The following is a 22,222-nucleotide window of genomic DNA, read 5'->3' on the forward strand; positions in this document are numbered from 1 at the left end:
CAGCTGGAAAGACATGGAGAACCCTGTTACTGAACATAGACTCTATAGCAATCAGAATATACAAAAAACATGTCTTGGACTACCTTTAATTGCTCACCTGATGTGGTTGGGAGTACCACCTGCTAGGATCCTGCATGTTTATTTCGACAGCCACTGTCTCTCACTGTCTTATTATTATGGTTTTGTACCCTGGGGAGTTTGGCTGAGCACAAATGATCTTTTTCAACGCCCTGCCCTACCTCATATTCACACAGACACGCACACACATTAAAACCTGTGAACTTCCCAATACAACCGCAGCCTCATACTGTGGAGCAGTTGGAGGTTCAGTGACTTGCTCAATGGCAGCGGTGTTGGGGGAGGGGTAAAGGCCTGTCCATATTTTCTCAGAAACCGAACTTTTCTCTGAAAGGTTTGGTTCGACTACAAAATGACGTCACTTGCAACTTTGAAAAGCATTATACCGAATTAGAGAAAAGTTTGGTTTCGGAGAGACTATGGACAGTCTTTTGGGATCAATATAAGTAGGAAAATGAGCCTAGAAGTGATTTAGGGAGGAGTTGTCCTTTAAGTTGTGGTTATTCACTTCCTCACTCAGAGTTTTCCTGCTGGTCCAGGAGATCGAACCAGGAACCTTTTTCGGTCACAGATGTGCTTCTCAGACATAATTGGTCCGTATTCCATTTTGACAATTCATCATGCACATTTCCCTTATGAAACTGATAAGACAGACTTTTTTTGTATCTGTACTGTTTATAGCCTACCTATGACTTTCAGTGAACTACATTTCAAAGACAAATACAGTATTATAGTTTGGGAAGGGGAAAAATACATAATGCACCCTATTTCAAATATAGGGTTTAAATTTCAATCCAGTAAATGCATTGAAATTAAAAAAGAAAATGTACTTTGTAACTTTCTTTTTAAGCATTACCTAAACATGTCCTCTTACACCACTGTGTAGGAGTTATATCTTGTGGGGCAATTGTTAGATTTGGTGTTTTGTATACCAATATGTTTTCTAGGATTTTGTAAGTAGATTAGGCTACAATTGTTACTTGATATCTTGTAATTATGATACTTTCTGGGAGGTCTCTTGCTTGGCACATTTCAGTCTGAAGCTGTGGGTTTTGTACATTTAGTTCACTATATGTTGTACAACTATAAATGTGTGAATGTGGTCCAAATATACTTATAGTTTTCCATAGCATGTTAGGGGAGTGGTATCCAAACTGGGGTTCAAGGACCCCCAACCCCAAAGGTCCTTGAACTGGTTTGAGGTGTGTTTCAGCAAAATGAATTAGTATACGTTTAACTCTAACCACTATTATCACCCTGCAACGTGTATAGATATTACAATATATATATGTATTACCAGATAACACTAATACTAATAATAATAATAATAAATACTTAATAATTCAAATATGGTTCTTGGGACAAAATCATATCCGATGGGGTCCTTGGCCAAATGTGTGTCCATTTGGGGGGTCTGTGACTTATACTTACAATGTTTTTAAAAAATTGTTATGAAATATCCTATTTTATCTTACCCCTTTTTATGTGGTTGTATGTAGCCTATACGAGTAGGCTATTCAGTTAGTATTCATTTGTGTTCATATACAGTACATGTTATATGGTGCATGAACATGCTAAGCCATGATTAAAGTCCTGGAGTTTCTATTTCTGATGCCGTCTTCATTAGTTCCATAATACTAGCCAAATCACAGGTTGCCTCATGTATCTTTTTAAGCTAAACTTATGTGGTTTGGATATCTTGTTGAAGTTATATATCGATAAACCGTCTCTCAGGTGGATCATCATTCATATAAGAGATTGTGGGATTTGTAATTTAACATGAATGCAAAACATTTTTAATTCAAATCTTAGATTCCAGGAGGCCCCTGGAATGAAGTATTTGTTTAGATCCGCAGCCAAATGCATCATTTTGGGTGTCCTTGAAGTTGACATCATACAAAAAGTTTGATAACCATCAGTTGTGCACTGTCTAGTAGACAGTGCACAACTACAGACTACTTCCAATTTCGTCTATAATACTGCAATCTCAAAATGGCTAAGGTTCAGCACCATGGACAGATCCACAAGGTTATTTTCACTGTAGGCTATAATCAGTGTGTGGTTCTCAGCGTGGGGTGTTGATTGAGGAGGTCCAAATTTGGACTGGAAAGTTTCTCCAGACCAAATAGCAACATCGATTATAATTTGGGGTCCCAGAGATAGAAATGCCATTAAATGGCGGTCCGTAGCCTAATGTATGTCCAGTGTCAAACTGGGGGTCCTTGATGTTGAGAATCACTGCAGTAAAAATCTTCTCTTATGGGGTCCCTGGCGTGTCTTTTCAAATGGGGGTCCGTGGGCTAATAAGTGTAAATTTGGGCCATCCTTATCATGAAAAAGTTTGAGAACCACTGCACTATAAGACTTAGTGGTGGTCCTCCTTGAAGCACTGCTGTATATTTCTACCAGGCAGGCACTGCGTATGACGACGTCAACACTTGCCTGTGGTGAGAGGAGGACACATGCATCGAGCAGCAGCAGCAGCAGCAGCAGCAGCAGCATGGATGGATGGGCATGAATTTCCCAGATCCGCGACCCTAGTCTGATTTAGTAATAATCAATGACCGATCATGTTATTGCGGCAGTTACAACTGAACGTGGCGGAAAGACGTTGACAAACAGGACGACAGGCTCCCACATCAATAAGATTCTCTGGTGGTTTGTAAGCCCTATCACGTTTCGGTTTCATGCTCCCTTGCAGATGAAAACCTCGCGATTTTAACAGCAGCGGCGTGAATTTATCAATAAATCTCGCCAATTATGGAAGTCAGTCTAGTCAGACAGATTTGTATTCTTTGCTTGAGGTACGGTGGCGCTGAGAAGCACTGACAGCATCCTCCATCCCCGCCCTGTCCTCATCCAGAGGCTTCAAGTCAAGTCCACTCCATACAACAATGTCTCCACCAGCATCCGCTGCTGCGACAGCGACTGAAAGCAGCAGCACAGCCGCCGTGCTGGAGGAGGAAACCAGAGAAGAGGTAGGCTATAGCAGCCTATTCTATTGTAGGCTAGTCATCTTTAAGTAGGCCTGCTTAAAGGATTAGAACAACCGCGTGTTTCAATTAATTATATTAATGCATGCTATCTGAGAGCCATTCAGTACCAACGCATCATGCACATGGTGTGTAAAGCCAGGTTGCCTCATTGTTAAGGGGCTTATTTGGTTATGTTTTGATTTCGTAAAACAAAAACATAATAATAATAATCTTATTATTAATCAATACCTACAGTATTTCTTTGGGGGAAACGTCAATTTGCTAATTGCTGGAGCTCATGAAGCCAATCTACACTGATTATTGATCAGGGCCCACGGCATCTTTACCTGTCTTCAGGGCTTTCAGTAGGCTGCTGGCAATTCTGAAGACACCAGGTGGTAGGCTGCAGCCTCAAGCCTATACCCTTAATTTGAACTGGTTCAAGTTACTGTAAGCCTCTCAGAGAAGTAAACAGGAGAATAGCCTACTGCATGCCTAAATAATAGCATGAGACCATCACAGAGCTGGGTAAAAGCATTTGCTTTTCACTCTATCCAATCTATTTCGATTTCTCAGTGATTACTTACATAGTTGAAGGAGTAGTTCACCCCAAAATGACTTTTTCACCCTATGGAGACACCCCATGGAGTTCAATAATATTTTTTAGTTTTTATCGCATTCTATAAGCCAATAATTTGAGGAGACTCTTTGTAGGCCCATTGATTCCGGATGGAGACCCAAATGCATTTGGGTCTCCATCCGAAATCAATGGTGGTAAATGTATTATAATGAAATGATTGGCTTAGGAATGCGACAAAAACAAAAGAATATTATTATTAATATTATTATCTGATTCTTGTAGATCGGTTATTTTTGCTACTTTTGTGAGACTAGTTGTAGTATTACGAAGTAGGGCATTAACCTAAACAGAAAGAAAAAAATATATAAAATTATATTGAAATATGCAGATAGAAAATGTCTGCCTGACAGCAACAATATGAGATGTTGACTTCAGGGACATGCTGGGCCCCTGATTCAACCCGGGAAAAAGAGTTGGAGAGGCGCTCATTGCGCGCTATAGAGAGAGATGTCTCTCTTACTCTCTCTACTCAAAGATTTGCCATTTCAGATCATGACAAAGTGACAAGCCAGTGGGCCAATTACTGTACATGAGTTATATTTCGTCGTTGTCAGGTGGAAACCTTCTATGTCCAAAACCGTTTGTTTTGTATTTATCATTTTGAAAATGATTTAAACTAGTGAAAACAGCCGATCTACAAGCACACAACGCCTCGCGGTGCGAGGCGTTGTGTGGATTGTAGATCTGCTGTTTTCACTACTTTGTGCCACGGCCTTGTATGATGTTGTGTGGATTGTAGATCTGCTGTTTTCACTACTTTTGTGCAACGGCCTTGTATGATGAAGCAAGGCTTTGCTTTGCGAAAAAAAAAATTATACATTTGAAACTTGGAGATACAAGGTTTCTGCCCGACAGTGACAATTTACTTTGTTGGCCGCCCAGCCCCCAAAATGGAACAAAGGCCGATATTTTTTTTTCCCTAATGGCCGGCCTGGAATGAACCGGCTGTTCGGGAGTTGTCCCGCTTTTCCCAATGGCCAGCACGTCCCTGGGACTTATTGTGTGTGTGTGTGTGTGTGTGCGTGCTTTGAATCAACAGCAAAGGCCCCTGAAGCAGTCCCTGAGCAGGTCCCTGTGCCGAGAGAGCTTCTGGAAATGCCTGCTCCTCTCCGTCCTCATGTACGCCTGCGTGGGAGCCATGGTCTGGTGTCACGTCACCAAGGTGACGCGCATCGCCTTCGACGGTGCCTTCAAAGCCAAGTCCCTGACGTACCTGGACGGCAGCCCGTGCGCCGACGGCTACATCTACATCCCTCTGGCGCTGCTGGGCATGCTCTACGTGGTCTACCTGGTGGAGTGCTGGCACTGCCACGCCAAGAACGAGCTGCAGCACCGCGTGGACGTGGAGGGCGTCTACGAGCACATCCAGCGCATGCAGCAGGCCAAGCCCTGCATCTGGTGGAAGGCCATCAGCTACCACTATGTCCGCCGGACGCGGCAAGTCACGCGCTACCGCAACGGGGACGCCTACACCAGCACCCAGGTAGGGGTGGGCGATATGGTGATGATTATCGTGGAGACGATACAATGTCTCCACGATATGCCTTTTCAGAGATATCGTATATATCGTGATACAATTGAGGGAGCCTTGTAAAAAATCCTGTTTAATTGTTAATACAGAGATTCATTGCAGAATTCAATTTAAACCTGCATTTTGGTCTAAATCAGTAGTTCTCAAACTTTAAAATGTCAAGGTCTCTACTTAAAGGACAACTTTAGTTTTTTACAACAAGGGTTCATATTTTAGATTGTAATTAAAGAATATAAAAGATGAGTGTTAAAATTATTTCATTTACTTCTTTCTATTGTTTTAGAGATTCTTATTTCAGTGGTTGGGGGCATGCGTACACGTAATTTTACACAGAATAAGCCCATTCCCAAGATACAACGAAACCTTTCATGGTTGGATGTGACTTATGGGGGCTAGAAGTGTTACAGTAAATAGCAATAAAGAAACTGCTGGCTTATTGTGTCTAAAAAGACATATTTAGCCACCTGTACGCATGCCCCACATTTTAGCACGGTAAACGTGATAAAACAATAGAACGAAGCAAATGAAAACATTTTAACACTCACTTTTTCTTTTCTCTAATCACAATCTAAAATATGAACCCTTGTTGTAAAAAAACAAAGTTGTCCTTTAATTCTGACAGTATACAAATGAAACCAAATGGACCCGTAAGGGTCCATTTGGTTTCATTTGTATACTGTCAGAGTTACATACTTGTGAAGTTCAATTTAGACCTCCCAAAAGGAACCCAGAGAGTCTTGTTTTTGTCAAGTAACTTGAAAAATATCCAGCAAAACCAACTTGAAAAAGAATCGTGATAAAATCGTGTATCGTGATGCAGCTTGGGAAAATATTGTGATAATGTATTTTTCCATATCGCCCACCCCTACACCCAGGTGTACCACGAGCGCGTCAATACCCACGTGGCGGAGGCGGAGTTTGACCACGGCCACTGCGGTGTGAAGGACGTCTCCAAGCGGATGCTCGGGCTGGAGAGGTCGGCGCTGACGAAGCTGCGGTTCACCAAGTGCTTTAGCTTTGCCAACGTGGAGTCGGAGAACGCCTACCTCACGCAGCGGGCGAGGTTCTTCACCGACAACGAGGGCCTGGACGACTACATGGAGGCCCGGGAGGGCATGCACCTGAAGAACATCGACCTGAAGGAGTACGTCATGGTGCTGTCCGACCCCGACCGCCACCCATGGTACCTGAGCCACTACGTCTTCTGGTTCACGTCTTTCCTCACCTTCTCCTGGCCGCTGCGGGTCTTCACCGAGTACCGCACCGCCTACGTCCACTACCGGGTGGAGAAGCTCTTCGGGCACGACTACATGCCCGCCACGCCCTGCGGCGACGAGCGGCCGTCGTACTGCGGCCGCCGCATCCCCCGCGTCAACACCATCGACAGCACGGAACTGGAGTGGCACATCCGCTCCAACCAGCAGCTGGTGCCCAGCTACTCGGAGGCCGGGCTCATGGACCTGGCGGCGCAGTGCCCGGCCAACTTCACCGGCTTCCGCCAGAACAACTGTGAGCGCTGCAGCCGCGCCATCAGCTGCTCGTCGGTCTTCTCCAGGAGCGCGCTCAGCATCTGCACGGGCGCAGCCGGCGCCCGCATACCCTTCAGCAGCAGCCGCTTCTCGCTGGGCCGGCGCTACGGCTCCCAGCGGAGCTGCCTGTGGGGGAGCGGCAGCCTGGGCGAGCAGGAGGAGAGCCCCGGAGAGAACTCCCGCTGCCTGGCCGAGCGGCTGACCCCCGCGGAGCGCGAGGACCCGCCGGACTACCAGGACGCCCTGTGCTTCCCCGTGCTGATAGTCCACTGCAGCGAGGGCTGCCACAACCACAGGTCCTTCCACAGGAACGGCTCCTGTGTGGAGACCTCCCTCTAAAGAGCAGTGGCTCTCAAACTTAAAAACGTCAAACGTAAAGGACCCCCGTAAAGGACCCCCAAAATGATTTATTTTCTATTGATTACTCACGCCATGGAGATTTGAGTTCAATTATATTTTTGGGGTTTTGTCGCATTCCTAAGACATAAGAAAACAAAAACACATCGGCATTCCTGTAGCACACACAGACATTGCAAACCAGATGCATGGCGTGACTAACTGATACGAGGTAGACACACTTGTCCCGGACATACTATAGGCTGGGTGCTGGATCAAAAATTCAACATGTGATGGAGATGAATGAAATCTGCACACCAGCGTACAGTATACTGACATTTGCAGAATTCACTGGCGGCAGCGTTTCGAGCCAAAACGAAACGTTATCACCAATCAATTCTGCACTGCAACTGGAGTATATATTATACAGTATAATATCGTCGTTGTCGGGCGGAAACCTTGTATCTCCAAGTTTCAAATGTGTACGTTCTTTCGCAAAGTGAAGCCCTGCTTCATCATCCGAGGCCGTCGCACAAAAGTAGTGAAAACAGCAGATCTACAAGCATCGGCTGTTTTCACTAGTTTAAATCATTTTCAAAATGATAAATGCAAAACGAACGGTTTTGGACATACACGGTTTTCATCCGACAACGACGATATACAGTATACTGGTGTGTGGATTGCATTGATTGAACTATTACTATACATGTTTTCAACAATGCCAATCGTGGTTCATCAGCGGTTCGTTGAGGTGGTTGGGGTGTGGCATATAGCATCGCTGTTGTAAAAAGAACCCCTTAAGCCAAGGGTCTTCAACAGGCGGTCCGGGACCCCTAGGGGGTCCTCAGAGTTACTACAGGGGGTCCTCCAAATCTTTGTGTGATAGAAACCTTTTTTTCTCCTTTTTTAGGCTATATTAACCACTTGAACCCTAACGTCCATGTTCGGGAAACTTTAGCCAAAAATAGCAGATCTACAAGCTCACAACGCCTCGCGCTGCGAGGCGTTGTAGATCGGCTATTTTTGGCAAAGAGGTTTGGTGTAGAGGGGAAAAAAGAGCACACTAAGTACAGAGTGAAAGGTCAAGTTTATTAATTATTGACATCAAGTTGTTAAATATCTGCGACACATATTGACATGAATCCAAAATACACTGATGATTGTGCTGTCAAACGATGAAACTACATGGAATCTGGGGGTCCCTGCTTCATCTCTCTCTCAGCTAAGGGGTCCTCGGCCTGAAAACGTTGAAGACCCCTGCCTTAAGCCTCTGTATGGTTCTTCTTTAGCTTACTTTAGGCAATCTAATGGTTCCTAAAGTTAAGTAGGCCTAAGTAAGTAATGGCTATATAGCACCATTTGACAAAGGTGCTATTCCTTTTAGATGGGTGCTAATTTAGCACCAAAAGGAGGTTCCCCTATGATTATGAGCCAAAGAACCACTTTTAGTGCTATTTAGTGTGATGCTGCATTAGTGAATCTTTCTACTAAGATCATCAATAGTCACCAAAGCAATAATCTAGGTTGTGGTTAGGTACTTGTCTCTGTTCCAGCACCATACCAGCACATCTGGTATACTATCTGGTACACCGTTACAAAAAACCTCACCTTTAATTTCACTTTACAACTGTCACAACTCACAACACCAGTTTATAAGTGTAAAAGTGTGTGGGTGAAATAGTTTTTAGTGCAAGCTACCCTGGAATTGCAGTTAGATTTGGAATGAAATAAGGATAGGAGTAAAAACATCAAATATGACATCAAAAGAGTGAATAATAAAGACAGAGTTCCAACCAGGGGCCTTTTACCATTTATGTATTACGCAGGAACAATAAATCTGTCACAAATCTGAATAGGCATGTCGCGTTTAAGTGTAAAGTGTGGACACACTCATGCCTAATTATGTTTCTTTTTAGGATTCAAATTCAAAAGTATCAAAAGTATCAGATTGCGTTGCAATGTGACGTGTTGCAACACGTTGCAAGCTTGTAGATCTGCTACTTTTGCTATTTCTGACAATTTGGTAAGTGTTGGTTAAAGTGATTAAGAGTGTCTGTTTTTTATATATACTGTAAATATGTACAAACAAAAGCTTGTGACTAAATTATAACCACATTGGATTTGGACATTTTCCACCCGACAGCGACTAAATGTATTTACTGTAGGCTAGGAGTTTCCACAAATGTATTTAATAGTGTATATACCGTAGTTGGTAATTATGTGGCTCACGGATTTCTATTCAGCAATGACTGTGACATTGAGAATTGTGAATGCACAAGACCAAGTGGAGATAGTAATAGACTATGTCTGTCTTAAATATTGCACTTTTTTAAGACACAAGTCACCAGAACGTTTCATTAACATGTGTCATTTGGTTTGCCTGATCCAAAAAATAGGATTTTACATATTTACCATATACAACAAACATGTTGAGGTACAACCAAATATTCCGTCTGTCAAACAACCAAACTGTAAGGGTTTTAGCTTCAAACCAGTGCACTCAAACGATTTCTTCCTGCTATCATTGAATGTCTAATACCATGAAGACATATATGAATGTAAACCACCAGCCTTTATGATGTGGTACAGTAGAATATACACATTTAGTGTATATACTCAATTAGTCTTTACTCTCCAAAGTATCCTTGTATTATTGTAGAAATGTGTTCAAATTGGTTCTCATGATGAGAATGTGCTGCGATGCAGTATCACCGCATCAATGATCTGTGACGGAGTTGTGCACTGAAAATAGATCTACAACGCTCACAACTCATAGCAATGCACTCACATTGTGAGTGTAGATCGCCTATATCCGGCTTCCAAAATGTGTCATAATGGTAGAGAACAGAAGACGGCGACATTCCAAAACATCAAATTTGTATTGAATTTGGATGTTGACATTTGATTTTGTGTCTTGCTTTTATGAATCGACTGGTCTAAAGAGGCTAAACTCATTTAGGTTTACACATTGACACCATTACAAACTCATAAGACAGACTTTTGTAATATTTAAAGGAAATATACACACATAAAATCTTGTTCTGACAAAACCTTCAACACTAATAGTGATACCAGTATTATGCACACTTAAGTGACACTAGACATTATGAATTGTACTCATCCTGAATGTTAATGTAAGTTCATTTATATAAAGTTATAAATTATGTATTTCAGTATATTTCAGTACACTGTGCTATATAGACATGCATATATGTCTGAGACCCACCGTACAGCACAGGCCAAGGACCGTACCGTGTGTTATTGTGTGTTCAAAACATTGGCCATACACCTCACAATTGTAGGCCTAAATGCTTTTGTTTTTTAGCATGCTCATTGTATTTGGTCCTACTCACCCACCATTCATTGGCAATCGTTAACTTTCCTAGGTTTAAAGGAGCTATAGTCAACTTTTTCTTGAAAAACTGATGCTAAAATAAAAATAATGTTTCGAAAATATTTTATGAAAAAATAAGCTTCATATATGTGTTTCTATTAAAAAATTACCACAAAAAGCGTAAAATAATGATAAAATAATCATTTTTGGCCATTGTCAGACCGGCACTTTGTTTACATTCTAGTCTATAGACTAGGATGTAAACAAAGTGTCGGCCCTACAATGAAAAAGTTGACTATAGCTCCTTTAAGTAAGTAGTACAAAAATGACTACTGCTGTACTATGTGAATATATTAGCTAATCTTATCTTAAGCAGCACCATGTGGTTTAGCCAATACAAGTTCAGTAACGTTTGATTGAATATGAAGAAAATGTAAACCCACACAACCTAAACTAGAAATGGAAATTATGATAGATGTATTTTATTTGTGGCCAATTTGTCAATAGAAAATGTCAATTGTCGTGACACTGGTATGGTCCTTTAAAACATACCCTGTAATTGTTAATGTGGTCATGTTATCGTTATGATCAAATCAATTTTTTTAATTATAAATTATTTGAATGTATTAAAAATATTTTTAATATTGAATTATAACTTATGACAGTCTAGTATAAACCAGTAAGACTCCCTAATCGGGAGATAAGCGACCGTTGGTCGCTTATCTCCACAAATATCACCAGTAAGACTCCCTAATCGGGAGATAAGCGACCGTTGGTCGCTTATCTCCACAAACATCACAACCTCCACCTCTCACGTCATACGGGTAGCCATAGTTACACCTGGAATGTTGAATCTCCATATATGGAGATAACCTACGCATCACACAAAGTCTGACCTCACCAGCCCATACTTGGGCATGGACGACTTATATCTCCATATACGGAGATGGCCATATATGGAGATACGATGACATCACAGAGTCCACAGCTGATGATGTGGCGTGATGTCATACAATAAACAAACAAGCCCTATATACTGATGCGATACGATGACATCACAGAGTCCACAGCTGATGATGTGGCGTGATGTCATACAATAAACAAACAAGCCCTATGGGGCTTTTAAGCCGTGACATCATTTTGTAGGCAGAGGAGAACTCTGCCCCCAGAGTATTTTCTGTCCCTCGCTATTTCAACAGATCCGAGACAAAAATAACGACTAAAGTATAATTCTAACACTTTCCTTTCAACAACAAAGAGAAGAAAAATGTGTAAATAGTAAAAATTGTAAAAATATTCACGGAAACTGGGGGCAGAAATTCTCCTCTGCCTACAAAATGATGTCATACTTAACAGCCCCATATACTGATGCGGAGATATGAGCAGGGCAAAGGTGTGACGTGTGACGTGTGACCGACCGACCGACCGACCGACCGACCGACCGACCGACGGACGGACGGCCGGTGGAGGTTTTCATAGTAAACTGCTCCCTGACGGTCGCAAAAAGGGGGAAAAAAAGCTAAGCGGCTAACAGCAGAGTTGTGTGGTTGTTCTGAGCAGGGGCGTCGCACCAAATTCTGGGCCCTGGGTACAAGGATTCACTGTGGGCCCCCCATCAATGCTTTAACTATTGAAAAATAGCAGATATACAAGCTCACAGCGCGCGCTGCAAGCTTGTAGATCTGCTATTTTTGACGTTCTTTGAATATTTCAAATCCTTCTGATTTCCTTCTGTTTCTATGTCAGTGGTGCCCCCCCCCATCTCAAAATATTTAGTTCCAGGGGACCCCCCCCCCCCCCCCCCCCAAGAAGCAAAATGTTAACTTGTTAAAATACATACTATATTAAAAGATTTGCACACATTTTCGCAACTTTTCAAAAATAGCAGATCTACAAGCTTGCAGCGCGGCACTCGGTGCCGCGCTATGAGCTGGTATATCTGCTGTTTTTCAATATTTAAAGTGTAAAATAACGAAGGCCCTCCACCTTGGGCCCTAGTAACTCAGTCCCACTTTCACCCCCCTTGTGACGCCCCTGGCTCTGAGCAGCTCCCAACCAGAGGCGTCCGTTGGGTATGGCAAGCTATGGCAGCTGCCATACCTTGGCTACAGGGGGAAATAATAAAATGTACTTTTCATTGTGCCTGTTGCTAAGGTATGGCAACGACAGCAGTCATGTTGCCATACCTTAGCTTTTTCTGAACTGACGCCACTGCTCCCAACGCGTGAATGTGTGTATGAAGCAGGGCGCCGATGAAGGAGGTCATGCATGTTAAAGCACAACGTTTTCCTGCATCAAATGTACTGATTATACTGTTATTTCTTTCCCAGTCTTCATAAAGCTCATGATTGATATTGATACACACTTTTGCATATCTTATTAAAACAAAATGATGAATAAACAATGTTCTTATTTATTCCAAAAAAATACTAATGACTCACAGGTCAACGACATGACCAAAACAAGGACAAACAAGGACTTCCTTCGTTATCTGGATGCAAGATTCACTTGGATGACTTTGATGACCGATGAGAAATTCGTCCATGACTAAAATACACTCACTGTCATTGTTTAAAAAAAATAAACGGAGAACAGAGATGTGTGATGATATCACCGGTTTGATTCCTGGGTTCATGTCGAAGTGTCTTTGAGCAAGACACTGAACCCCTAACTGCTTCCGATGAGCAGGTTGGTGCCTTGCATGGTTGCCTCTGACATCGGTGTGTGAATGGGTGAATGTGATGCACAATTTAGATGCAGATTTGGGTGATTTTGGTTTACCTGTAGCATCACCAAATGTATCAAAAACAAAACCCAAATGAAATTCTAAATGCTCCCTGGAAGAAGAAACCTAACTATATGACTGACCCTATAGGCTCTGACTTATTTTTTACTGATCCTCAGGACAAAATATAACATTTTCTCAAGGCATCTCATGATCACATAGCATAGGCATCCGTTTGACCAAATTCCAGTTCTTGAAGGATGACCAGACTAATAGAAAAACAAATCTACATTCACTAAATGGTGACAAAGTCTTAATTAAAGCATGCTGAAAAAAGAACTAAAAGAAAAGGAACAAAAGGCTAAAAGCCAGAGGCTTTTGAGATGGCAAGAAGCATAGTATACTGTATAGGCCTATATTTGCCTCTGTATTTTCTGCATTATGACAGAGATTAAAACAAGGGTAATCACCAAGCTACAAGCTTGTAGATCTGCTATTTTCCAAAAATGTTGTCCCTTTATATCAGTGGTTCTCAAACTTTTTCATGTCAAGGACATGACTCTTATTAGTTCGGGGACCCTCATTTGAAAAGATATGTCAAGGACCCCCATAAGAGAAGATTTTTACGGCTGTGATTCCCAAACATTTTAATTTCAAGGACCCCCAGTTTGACATGCATTAGGCTACGGACCCCCATTTAATGGCATTTCTATCTCTGACTGAGACCCCAATTTATATCGAAAACCAATGTTAATTTAACTCGGAGTGTACAAATGGAACCAAATGAGGGTCCATTTGTACACTGTCTGAGTTACATACCCATAAGGGTCCATTTTGTTCCTAACTATCATTTATCTGGGGACCCCCTGGAACCCCCACAAGGACCCCACTTTGAGAACCAATGCCTCATAATTATTCCAAGTGTAATCTCACTCCAGTACGGCAGGTGGCAGCACACATGGCCTTGCATAGCCTACTACTTGAGCTGACTACGCCTGCGCCTGACGAAGAGCTCAACAACAACATCCATGAGGAACACAACATAAAGCAGCAGTACAAGGTTATTCTTATAACATCACCTTTCACAGCATTAACTACATCATAAATGCACTGAGAGGAGCTTCACAAAGGTGCATTTCACCGCCAGATCAAACTGTTAATGATATGGTCATCGGTAAGTAGCCTAAGCCCAAGGAAAGTTGTTCTCCAGAAAACTGCAGTTTGAATGATGAGCTGTTTGGAGTTAGTTGTGAACTTAATAGGCCGACAAACGTTTAATTTCCCACGTGTGGAAATGGAACAGCTTAGAGATTCTTTAGAAAGCTGTTGGCTTCATAACTTCCTCTCAAGCAGTTCACTATCAGTGACCACAGTAAAAGTTAAGTTACTGTGTCTTCTGTCTGTATGGCATACTGTACTCTACTCTGGCACACTAGCCATAAATCATAACTCTTGTAGAGTGCTTTTATTTTGGGGAGAGATAACGTCCCAAAATAAAAGTACTCTAAAAGAGTTATGATTTATGGCTACTGGCACACAGCATTTTTTTTTTATTTCAAACTAAGCTGTTATTTCATTGGTACTCTCAACTCTCTCTGACACATCCTGAGTGCATGTAGCAAATGGTACCATAAAGCCTCTATCAGAGTCCAGGGTGAAGAGCTATCCACTTCACCGCGGTGTAGTTTTCTAGTTATCATCTAAGCTTTGTTATACATTTTAGGCTCACATTTAAGGCTCTAACAGAGTCCAGGGTGAAGAGCTATTCACTTCACCGCGTTGTAGTTTCCTAGCTATCACCTAGGCTTTATGTATTTTTAGGTGAAAACTACACCGCGGTGAAGTGAATAGCTCTTCACCCTGGACTCTGATAGAGGCTTTAAGGTGACACCTTTTTTAAGTCTGTGGTGCTCTAACACTTTCATATCAACGACAAAATGTATTATGTATTTAGCAACTGACCCACACCTGAAACTATTTTGTGCCAGGGGAGTCTTTGTTCGTAGAACATTTCAAAAAAGGATATTTTTCGCATTTCTTCAAGACTTTTCCAGGTGTTTTAAAAGAAGTATAAAATACAGTGGTTTAATGGTTCATGGTTTTGCTGGGGACCTGGGAGCCACTTTGAGAACCCCAGCCCATAATTCAGCATAAACATGATGGGGTGAAAAAATCCATTCTGCTGGGCTGCCACCAAAATGTGGAATGACCCAAACTACATTTAATTAAGGTTCTCGACTCCCTGCCCAAACTCAAAATGAACTTGAAAGGCTGACCTTAAAATACAATGAGTGAGCAATGAGCATAGTTTACTCGTTGGTACTAGTACCCTCTGCCCCTCCTTTCTCTACAAATAGGTCTATAGCATGTTGTAATGCTTCTGAGTTAAGTTTATTTAATTCCACTTCTAGTAAGATGCCTCAGGGCAACATGCGACCTCGCCTTGAAGGGCGAGGTTGCGCCATGTCTTGGCCATCTGGCCAGTGATTTACAGTATATTGGACCAGCTACCCATATATAGAGACCCCTGGTACCCATAATGGAGATCCATGGAGATATGCTGTGAGACCCCAAACATGCTTACTCAATTATTCGTTATGTGAAAATCCTATGACGACTATCACATCTGACATCATACATACAATCCATAGGAAGAAGGGAGGTCCGCACACTGTTCTTGTAGCTCCAGCGACAATTTTATTAGGAGAAACAACGTTTCGACCCTAGCGGGTCTTCATCAGGTCTGATCTCAGTATGCATGGTAGGCAGGTTAAGTACACATAGTGATGAGTAGCACAATTTATCACAGCTGTGTTTTTTAGAAGGATCAGTGACACACCCACCCCCTCTACAGGGGAGAAGCTGTACTTTTGTCAGGTAGTATGGGGTAGTTTAGATAGTAGTAAATAATAATTATAATGCAGTTTTAAGAGGCAACAAAGCCAAAGAAATATAATCAAGGGTATTAGGATCCAACACACGCTAGGAGTAGGTATATATATACACACACATATATATGTGTATATAAACCTGAACTCCTAAAGAACCTCATCAGGGCCTAGACATAAGACCAATATAAATGTCATTAAAAATGAGTAAGTACAATTATGTAGTACACAATCAAGTACAAAATAAGGCAAGGACAAAAAAACTGATCAAAAAGCAAAACAAAAGACAAGTGTACATTACAGTGAGATATGATTAAAAACAAGTACCCATAAACCTAGCAAAAAGTAAAAGTTACAGAAAGGGTTTTACATCAAATTCCTCGTTTAATCCATGAGGGGACATGGTATTGAGTGAATAAATGTAAAAAGAAAATGAGCCACAGTATCACCTCTCTACGTTATTGGGGTATAGAAAAGGTAGACAGGCCCCCCCGAGGCGGAGACCAGAACCGCCTTTTGCTGCAAAGAGAATCTTTTTACATTTATTCACTCAATACCTTATGGACCACGAAAACCCCGCTTTGGAGTTCATAGAAACCCTGGGGGCTTTTTGTGTTATCCTTTTTAGCCTAACCTTTGACTGTACTACTGTTAACACATTCACTGCCCAGAGCTTTTCCCATTCTATAGACGTTCGGTGCCACATTTTTTAACTATTTATTTCCCCCCATCTTTCCAGAGCCACAGCAAATCCTCTGTTTGGACCATATGTACACACAGTACCTTGAAATGAAGCTTAGAAGAAGGCCTGCTTTCACCAGAAAACCGATATATGTGACTCTAAGTTGTGTCGATCGTGTGTGTTTCTAGTCTCAGGGTGGAACAGCTCCAGCATGCAGAACTTTGTGGTCCAGGCTTTGACACTGAGGCAGCTGGGAAGGCTGAGCCCCCGTCACCTGCTGACCCCGGGCTACGGGGGGATGCGGCACACGGCATGGTGTCCCCGGACCATACACACCCGGCAGCTCTGGGGCTCCTCGCCCTTCCTCACGGCGGGCGCTCACAGGTAGGGAACCGTACAATGATTGGTTTAGGGATGGGACGATATGAAGATGTCATATCACGTTTATTGTGACAAAAGAAATGGCGACAATCAAAATCCATTATCCTGGGACGGAACATTTGCCAAAAAATAGCAGATCTACAAGCTCGCAACGCGTCGCAACGCCACGCGTTGTGAGCTTGTAGATCAGCTATTTTTTTTTAAAGATTTAAATTGATCGTGAAATTGTCCTTCGTCATACTGTACGTCATACTGGACCTGAATTGGCTCAGTACTTGAACCGCTTTGGCAAAAATAGCAGATCTACATTGTGCGCTTGTAGATCTTCTTAGGTGCCGGCCACACGGAGCTGGATATTTCTGAAGCTAGACATTTCTTTATGCGATTGGGGCTTGCAGCCACACGAAGCTGGATATTTCGGCCGCAAAACTGGATATCTTTGAAACCAGATAAATAAGTGAAGACATTGAAAAATATCCTATTCACTGGATCCGTGTAGGAATGGAACACGGATATCTCTGAAGACTTTACTGTGTGTGTGCTTGTCCCCCTAGTGGAGGTCTGGGGACTTATTTTAGACCTTTGTCGTGTGGACCTAGATATTTTTCTATGTAGATATCTGAAAAACTGGGATATATGAAAAATCCAGATCCGTGTAGCCTAGGCCTCATTTTGGTTAATGTCCCCCCTAGATTAGAATATGGATGCTGCGGTGCAAGTGGCTTAACAAAAGTGGTATTTTAAATGTTTTAAGCATAGGTAAATTATGCAGTTATCCACCTGTTTCCGCGAGACTTTACTGTAGCATTATCTGCGGGACACTTCCGGTTAACAGCACAGCAGACATACAAGCTCACGTCGCGTTGCAGAAAATGCTGCTCGCCTTCTGCACAATGCACTATGGGATGTTGGAAAGTTGTGGATAGACCATGAAAGTAACGTTGACATTTATTATCGGTATCAGACAGAAATGTTACATTGGTGCATCTATACGCTGTAATATGATCAAGTAGGGCATTAAAGGGATATTTCACTTTCATAAATGTACTTGAAATATGGAGATAAGCGGTTTATGCCCTACCGCAACAACATTTGGATTATTAGAGTTTTTAAGCAGATTTTGATTGTTGTGATGATATCTCTAATTGCATTTATTTGAGCCACAATTACTGTGACATATCGTCGTTGTCGGGTGAAAAACTTGTATGCATTTGCCATTTTAAAAATGATTTAAACTAGTGAAAACAGACGATCTACAAGCTCACAACGCCTCGCTCCGCGAGGCGTTGTGTGCTTGTAGATCGGCTGTTTTCACTACTTTAGTGCGATGGCCTTGTATGATGAAGCAGGGCTTTACTTTGCGAAAGAACATACAAATTTGAAACTTGGAGATACAAGGTTTCCACCCGACGACGACGATATGAAATGTTCATTATGGATCCCATCCCCTGTTGTCACAGGCCTGCTGTCCGCAGCAGAGACTGCATGCGGAGCTGGTGTGTCCAGCAGCTGCGCTTCAAAAGCAACAAGAAGAAAGGCGGTGCGAAAGCCACGCGGGAGGCAGAGGACAGCGAGGACGAGCGCGACGCGGACGACAGCGACTATGAAGACGAGGCCGAAGAGGACCCTGGTCTACCGAAAGACTACAAGGACTTGGAGAAACACGTCCAGTCGTTTCGCTTTGACCTCATCATGAAAGCAGGCCAGGACATGGCACGCAAGTGAGTGCATGGCAGTGGATGCACACACGCATGCACACACACACACACACACACACACACACACACACACACACACACACACACACACACACACACACGTTTTGGCTGTGTATGTTGTCTTCATTATACCTAGTTCTCAAACATTTTCATGTCAAAGACCCACAAATTCATATCATTGCTGTCGGGCCAAAACCACTAATTTCCATAGTCTAAATGTTAATGTAAAGTAATGCCCTACTTGATCATACTACAAGAGCATCAAAAGTAGCAGATCTGCAAGCTCGAAACGTAGCACGAAGCCAAGCGTTTTGCGCTTGTAGATCGGCTACTTTTGCTATTTTTTAATTTGAATCCTGAAAAGTAACAGTTTTGGACATGGAGGCGATATGTATTATGTACCTTAACCCCTTTTGAAAATAAAGAATCACCAGGAACTCCTCACAAGACATGATTAGATTTTCTTGAAAATAGGTGATCTACAAGCTCACGACATATTGTGAGCTTGTAGATCGGGCAGCTGAAAAATAAAGTGGGGCTTAAGTAAAGTTGTTTAAGCTGTTCTTCATTTTAGCTGGGGACCTCCTGGAACCCCCTCAATGACCCCTGGGGGGTCCCCCACTTTGAGAATCACCAACCCAGAGAGACTAACCCACTTTGTTTTGTCTGATACAGTAAAATTGAAGATGCCTTCTATAGCAACAAACTGAGGCTAAATGGACACAAGCTCATCAAGAAGAGTAAATCGGTGAGTTTTGTCTGATAACTAAATTTGTATGGAAACTAGGGCTGTCACAATTATTACATAATCGTCTAATCGTGATTATTCGACATTATCGCAATTATTTTGTCATAATCGTCATAATCGTGAATGTTGAAAAATGTCCGAAATAGTGGAAATAGCCGATCTACAAGCTCACAACGCGACGCGTTGTGAGCTTGTAGATCGGCTATTTCCACTATCAAAGTTATTTTTTAAGTAGTAAGTTGTCAAATATGTCAGTAATTTCTTTGTATATTTAGGTTATGTGTCATATCTACCGTGTACAACTTCAAAGCCTAAAAGCCAAACAGAAATGTAATTATCAATGACAAAAACACAATTAAATCGTTAATCGCCAATTAATTTGAGTGACAATTAATCGTCATGTAAAATGCCATATCGTGACAGCCCTAATGGAAACCTCCTTTCTACAAAATACTAGGATTTATTTGTTGTAATCCATATCGTTTGCCAGCGTTCAGTTAGTTATATAGTCTGAACTTCACTCATGGCAACTAATGGTTTTTCATTCAGGTAAAAGTCGGGGACACTTTGGACCTGGTACTGGCCGAAAACCATGACACCAACAGTGTTACTCTAATGAGGGTCGTCCTCAAGAAGGTATTAGGTGAATCCAAGGATGGAGACAAGTACAAAGTTGCTTTGAGGCGCTGGAAACATATAGAAATGTCCAAGGAGGACGCCTTCAAGTCATGAATCTGCATGGACTATAATACCAGTGCCAGAGAAAGGGACTAAATAAAAGTGAATGGAAAATTAACGCCATCAAAATGAAAGCATGGTGACGATTCACACACCTTGGATCTAATATGGAAGGAATTATATAGTGCAATGGTAATGTTATGATGGACCTGTTTTGTGGATTTGTTTTTAAAGCACTTAAGCCTACAGTATATAGCGACCTAAAATAAATGTATAAAATAGACCATTTACAAGCTCACAATAAGGGTTGGGATGCGGACCGGAGGATCCAACATCAAGGAACCGGAATCGGTTTCCGGAATTGGTTTCATCAGAGCTGGTATGTGGACTTCACGTCCTGCTATACAAAATTACAATACTAGTGGTTTTCAATCTTTTTTTTTATTCAATGACCACTATAACTCTGAGAGGGTACAAAAATAGGACCAAATGATCGTACAAGAGGCAATTTGTTTCCATTTGTAAACTCAGTGTTACAGACCTGTAAAGGGTCATTTGGATCCTCCGATAGGAATTGTTTAAACTAAAGGAACTGTTAAGCAATTGGACCGTGAGACCGTTAAGGAACCGGAATAGTTAAAATCCTAAAGGATCCCAACCCCACTCACAATGTGTCACATAGTAACGCATTGTGACCTTGTAGATTGGCTATTTTCTAAATATATATATATTTGAAATTTTAACATTTTTTGAAAAGAATGCACCCATAATGGCATTCCCAAAATAGGGACGCCTATTATGAAAGTGGTAAAACATTAATATTGGGCAGTGAGTTGGGGCAAGGACTGTGAACTTCTTTCACTCTGGATGTGATGTTTACCTTTTCATCTTCAATGGGATGGCAGGGATACTCCAATAAACATGCACTGAGTAGTTTAAAAGTTCAGAATGTCTTCTTGAGCTCTCCATGTTAGTTCAGCGGTTGAATCTGACCTTTGGTGTTTGTTTACCCACAGCCATCTATACTGATACTGTCAACTAGGGCATTCACCAAATATTCGAATATCAAAGTCACTATTCGATGTTGTTCACCGAAGTCGAATATTCGCTTTTTTATTTTTTTATTGTTTTCTCTTTAAAAAATATATAGTTTATAAAGCTTGGCGAGATAGGAACTCATGAGAATGAGTCGTCAATGCCCCTGGTGGATGAATTTGTTAATGCTCTATACCAGGGCTTCTCAAACCTTTTTAGGCCGTGACCCCCAAAATAAACATATTTGAACTGGGGACCCCCACCCTGACAAGCACTTGGAATTGTAGGTATTAATGTGCTTCGGTTCCACAGATAAATATTGTGAAAATAGCTGATCTACATGCTCACAACGCCTCCTGAGCATGTAGATCGGCTATTTTCACAATGTTTGCCTCTTTCTTACTTAATATTTGACAGTTTGGCCAGTCCTACTTTGAGGTCGAATAATTCGAATACTAAAAATCACTATTCGTGAATGCCCTACTGTCAACAGTATTGTTGTTGTTGCGCAGAAACCTTGTATCTCCATTTTTCAACTTTGTACAGTATGTTTAATTTTTTTCATAAATGAATGTCATACCTTTTAGATCTGCTATTTTTGCAAATGTTTTAATTTAAAGTGGTTATTAATATTTATCCAATGAAAGTATTAACAAGAGGCAAGAGCTTGTACATTTGATCCATAAGAACAGGTTATTCTTTTGTTCATTTCTTTAAAAGGTACCAGTTTTGGACTTACAAGGTTTCCACCTGACAGCGACGATAAGTTAGTTATATCTTTTTTTTTTGTTGTTGATTAAAATGAGTGTTAAAATGGAGTTTGAAGTAACAATGGGTTTGTATAGGAAGGGGGCGTGTCTGAATAAAAATGAATATCAAATTTCTAAATACTGAATCATCAAACTTAAAAACTGTCCGGGGTCCTCCCAAAAGCCTAGATGTTA

General features: G+C 41.7%; 2 protein-coding genes across 2 annotated transcripts; both read left to right on the plus strand.

Moving 5' to 3' along the window:
- Positions 1 to 2,972: 2,972 nt before the first annotated feature.
- LOC308305625 (transmembrane protein 151B-like) lies at positions 2,973 to 7,092 on the plus strand (the record flags this gene model as incomplete). The annotated part of the gene is made up of 3 exons (XM_080750449.1): positions 2,973 to 3,056; positions 4,733 to 5,176; positions 6,100 to 7,092. 3 exons carry the CDS (start codon positions 2,973 to 2,975, stop codon positions 7,090 to 7,092), a joined length of 1,521 nt encoding a protein of 506 aa, XP_080606575.1.
- A 7,094-nt stretch (positions 7,093 to 14,186) lies between these two features.
- mtres1 (mitochondrial transcription rescue factor 1) lies at positions 14,187 to 22,096 on the plus strand. Its single transcript, XM_080750185.1, has 5 exons — positions 14,187 to 14,322; positions 16,907 to 17,102; positions 18,560 to 18,820; positions 19,493 to 19,565; positions 20,115 to 22,096. The coding sequence occupies exons 1-5, from the start codon at positions 14,313 to 14,315 to the stop codon at positions 20,295 to 20,297; spliced, it is 723 nt and encodes a 240-aa protein (XP_080606311.1). The 5' UTR covers positions 14,187 to 14,312; the 3' UTR covers positions 20,298 to 22,096.
- The last annotated feature ends 126 nt before the right edge of the window (positions 22,097 to 22,222 follow it).

Source organism: Nannobrachium achirus (assembly GCF_963921795.1).
Source record: "Nannobrachium achirus genome assembly, chromosome: 20".
Taxonomy (NCBI): domain Eukaryota; kingdom Metazoa; phylum Chordata; class Actinopteri; order Myctophiformes; family Myctophidae; genus Nannobrachium; species Nannobrachium achirus.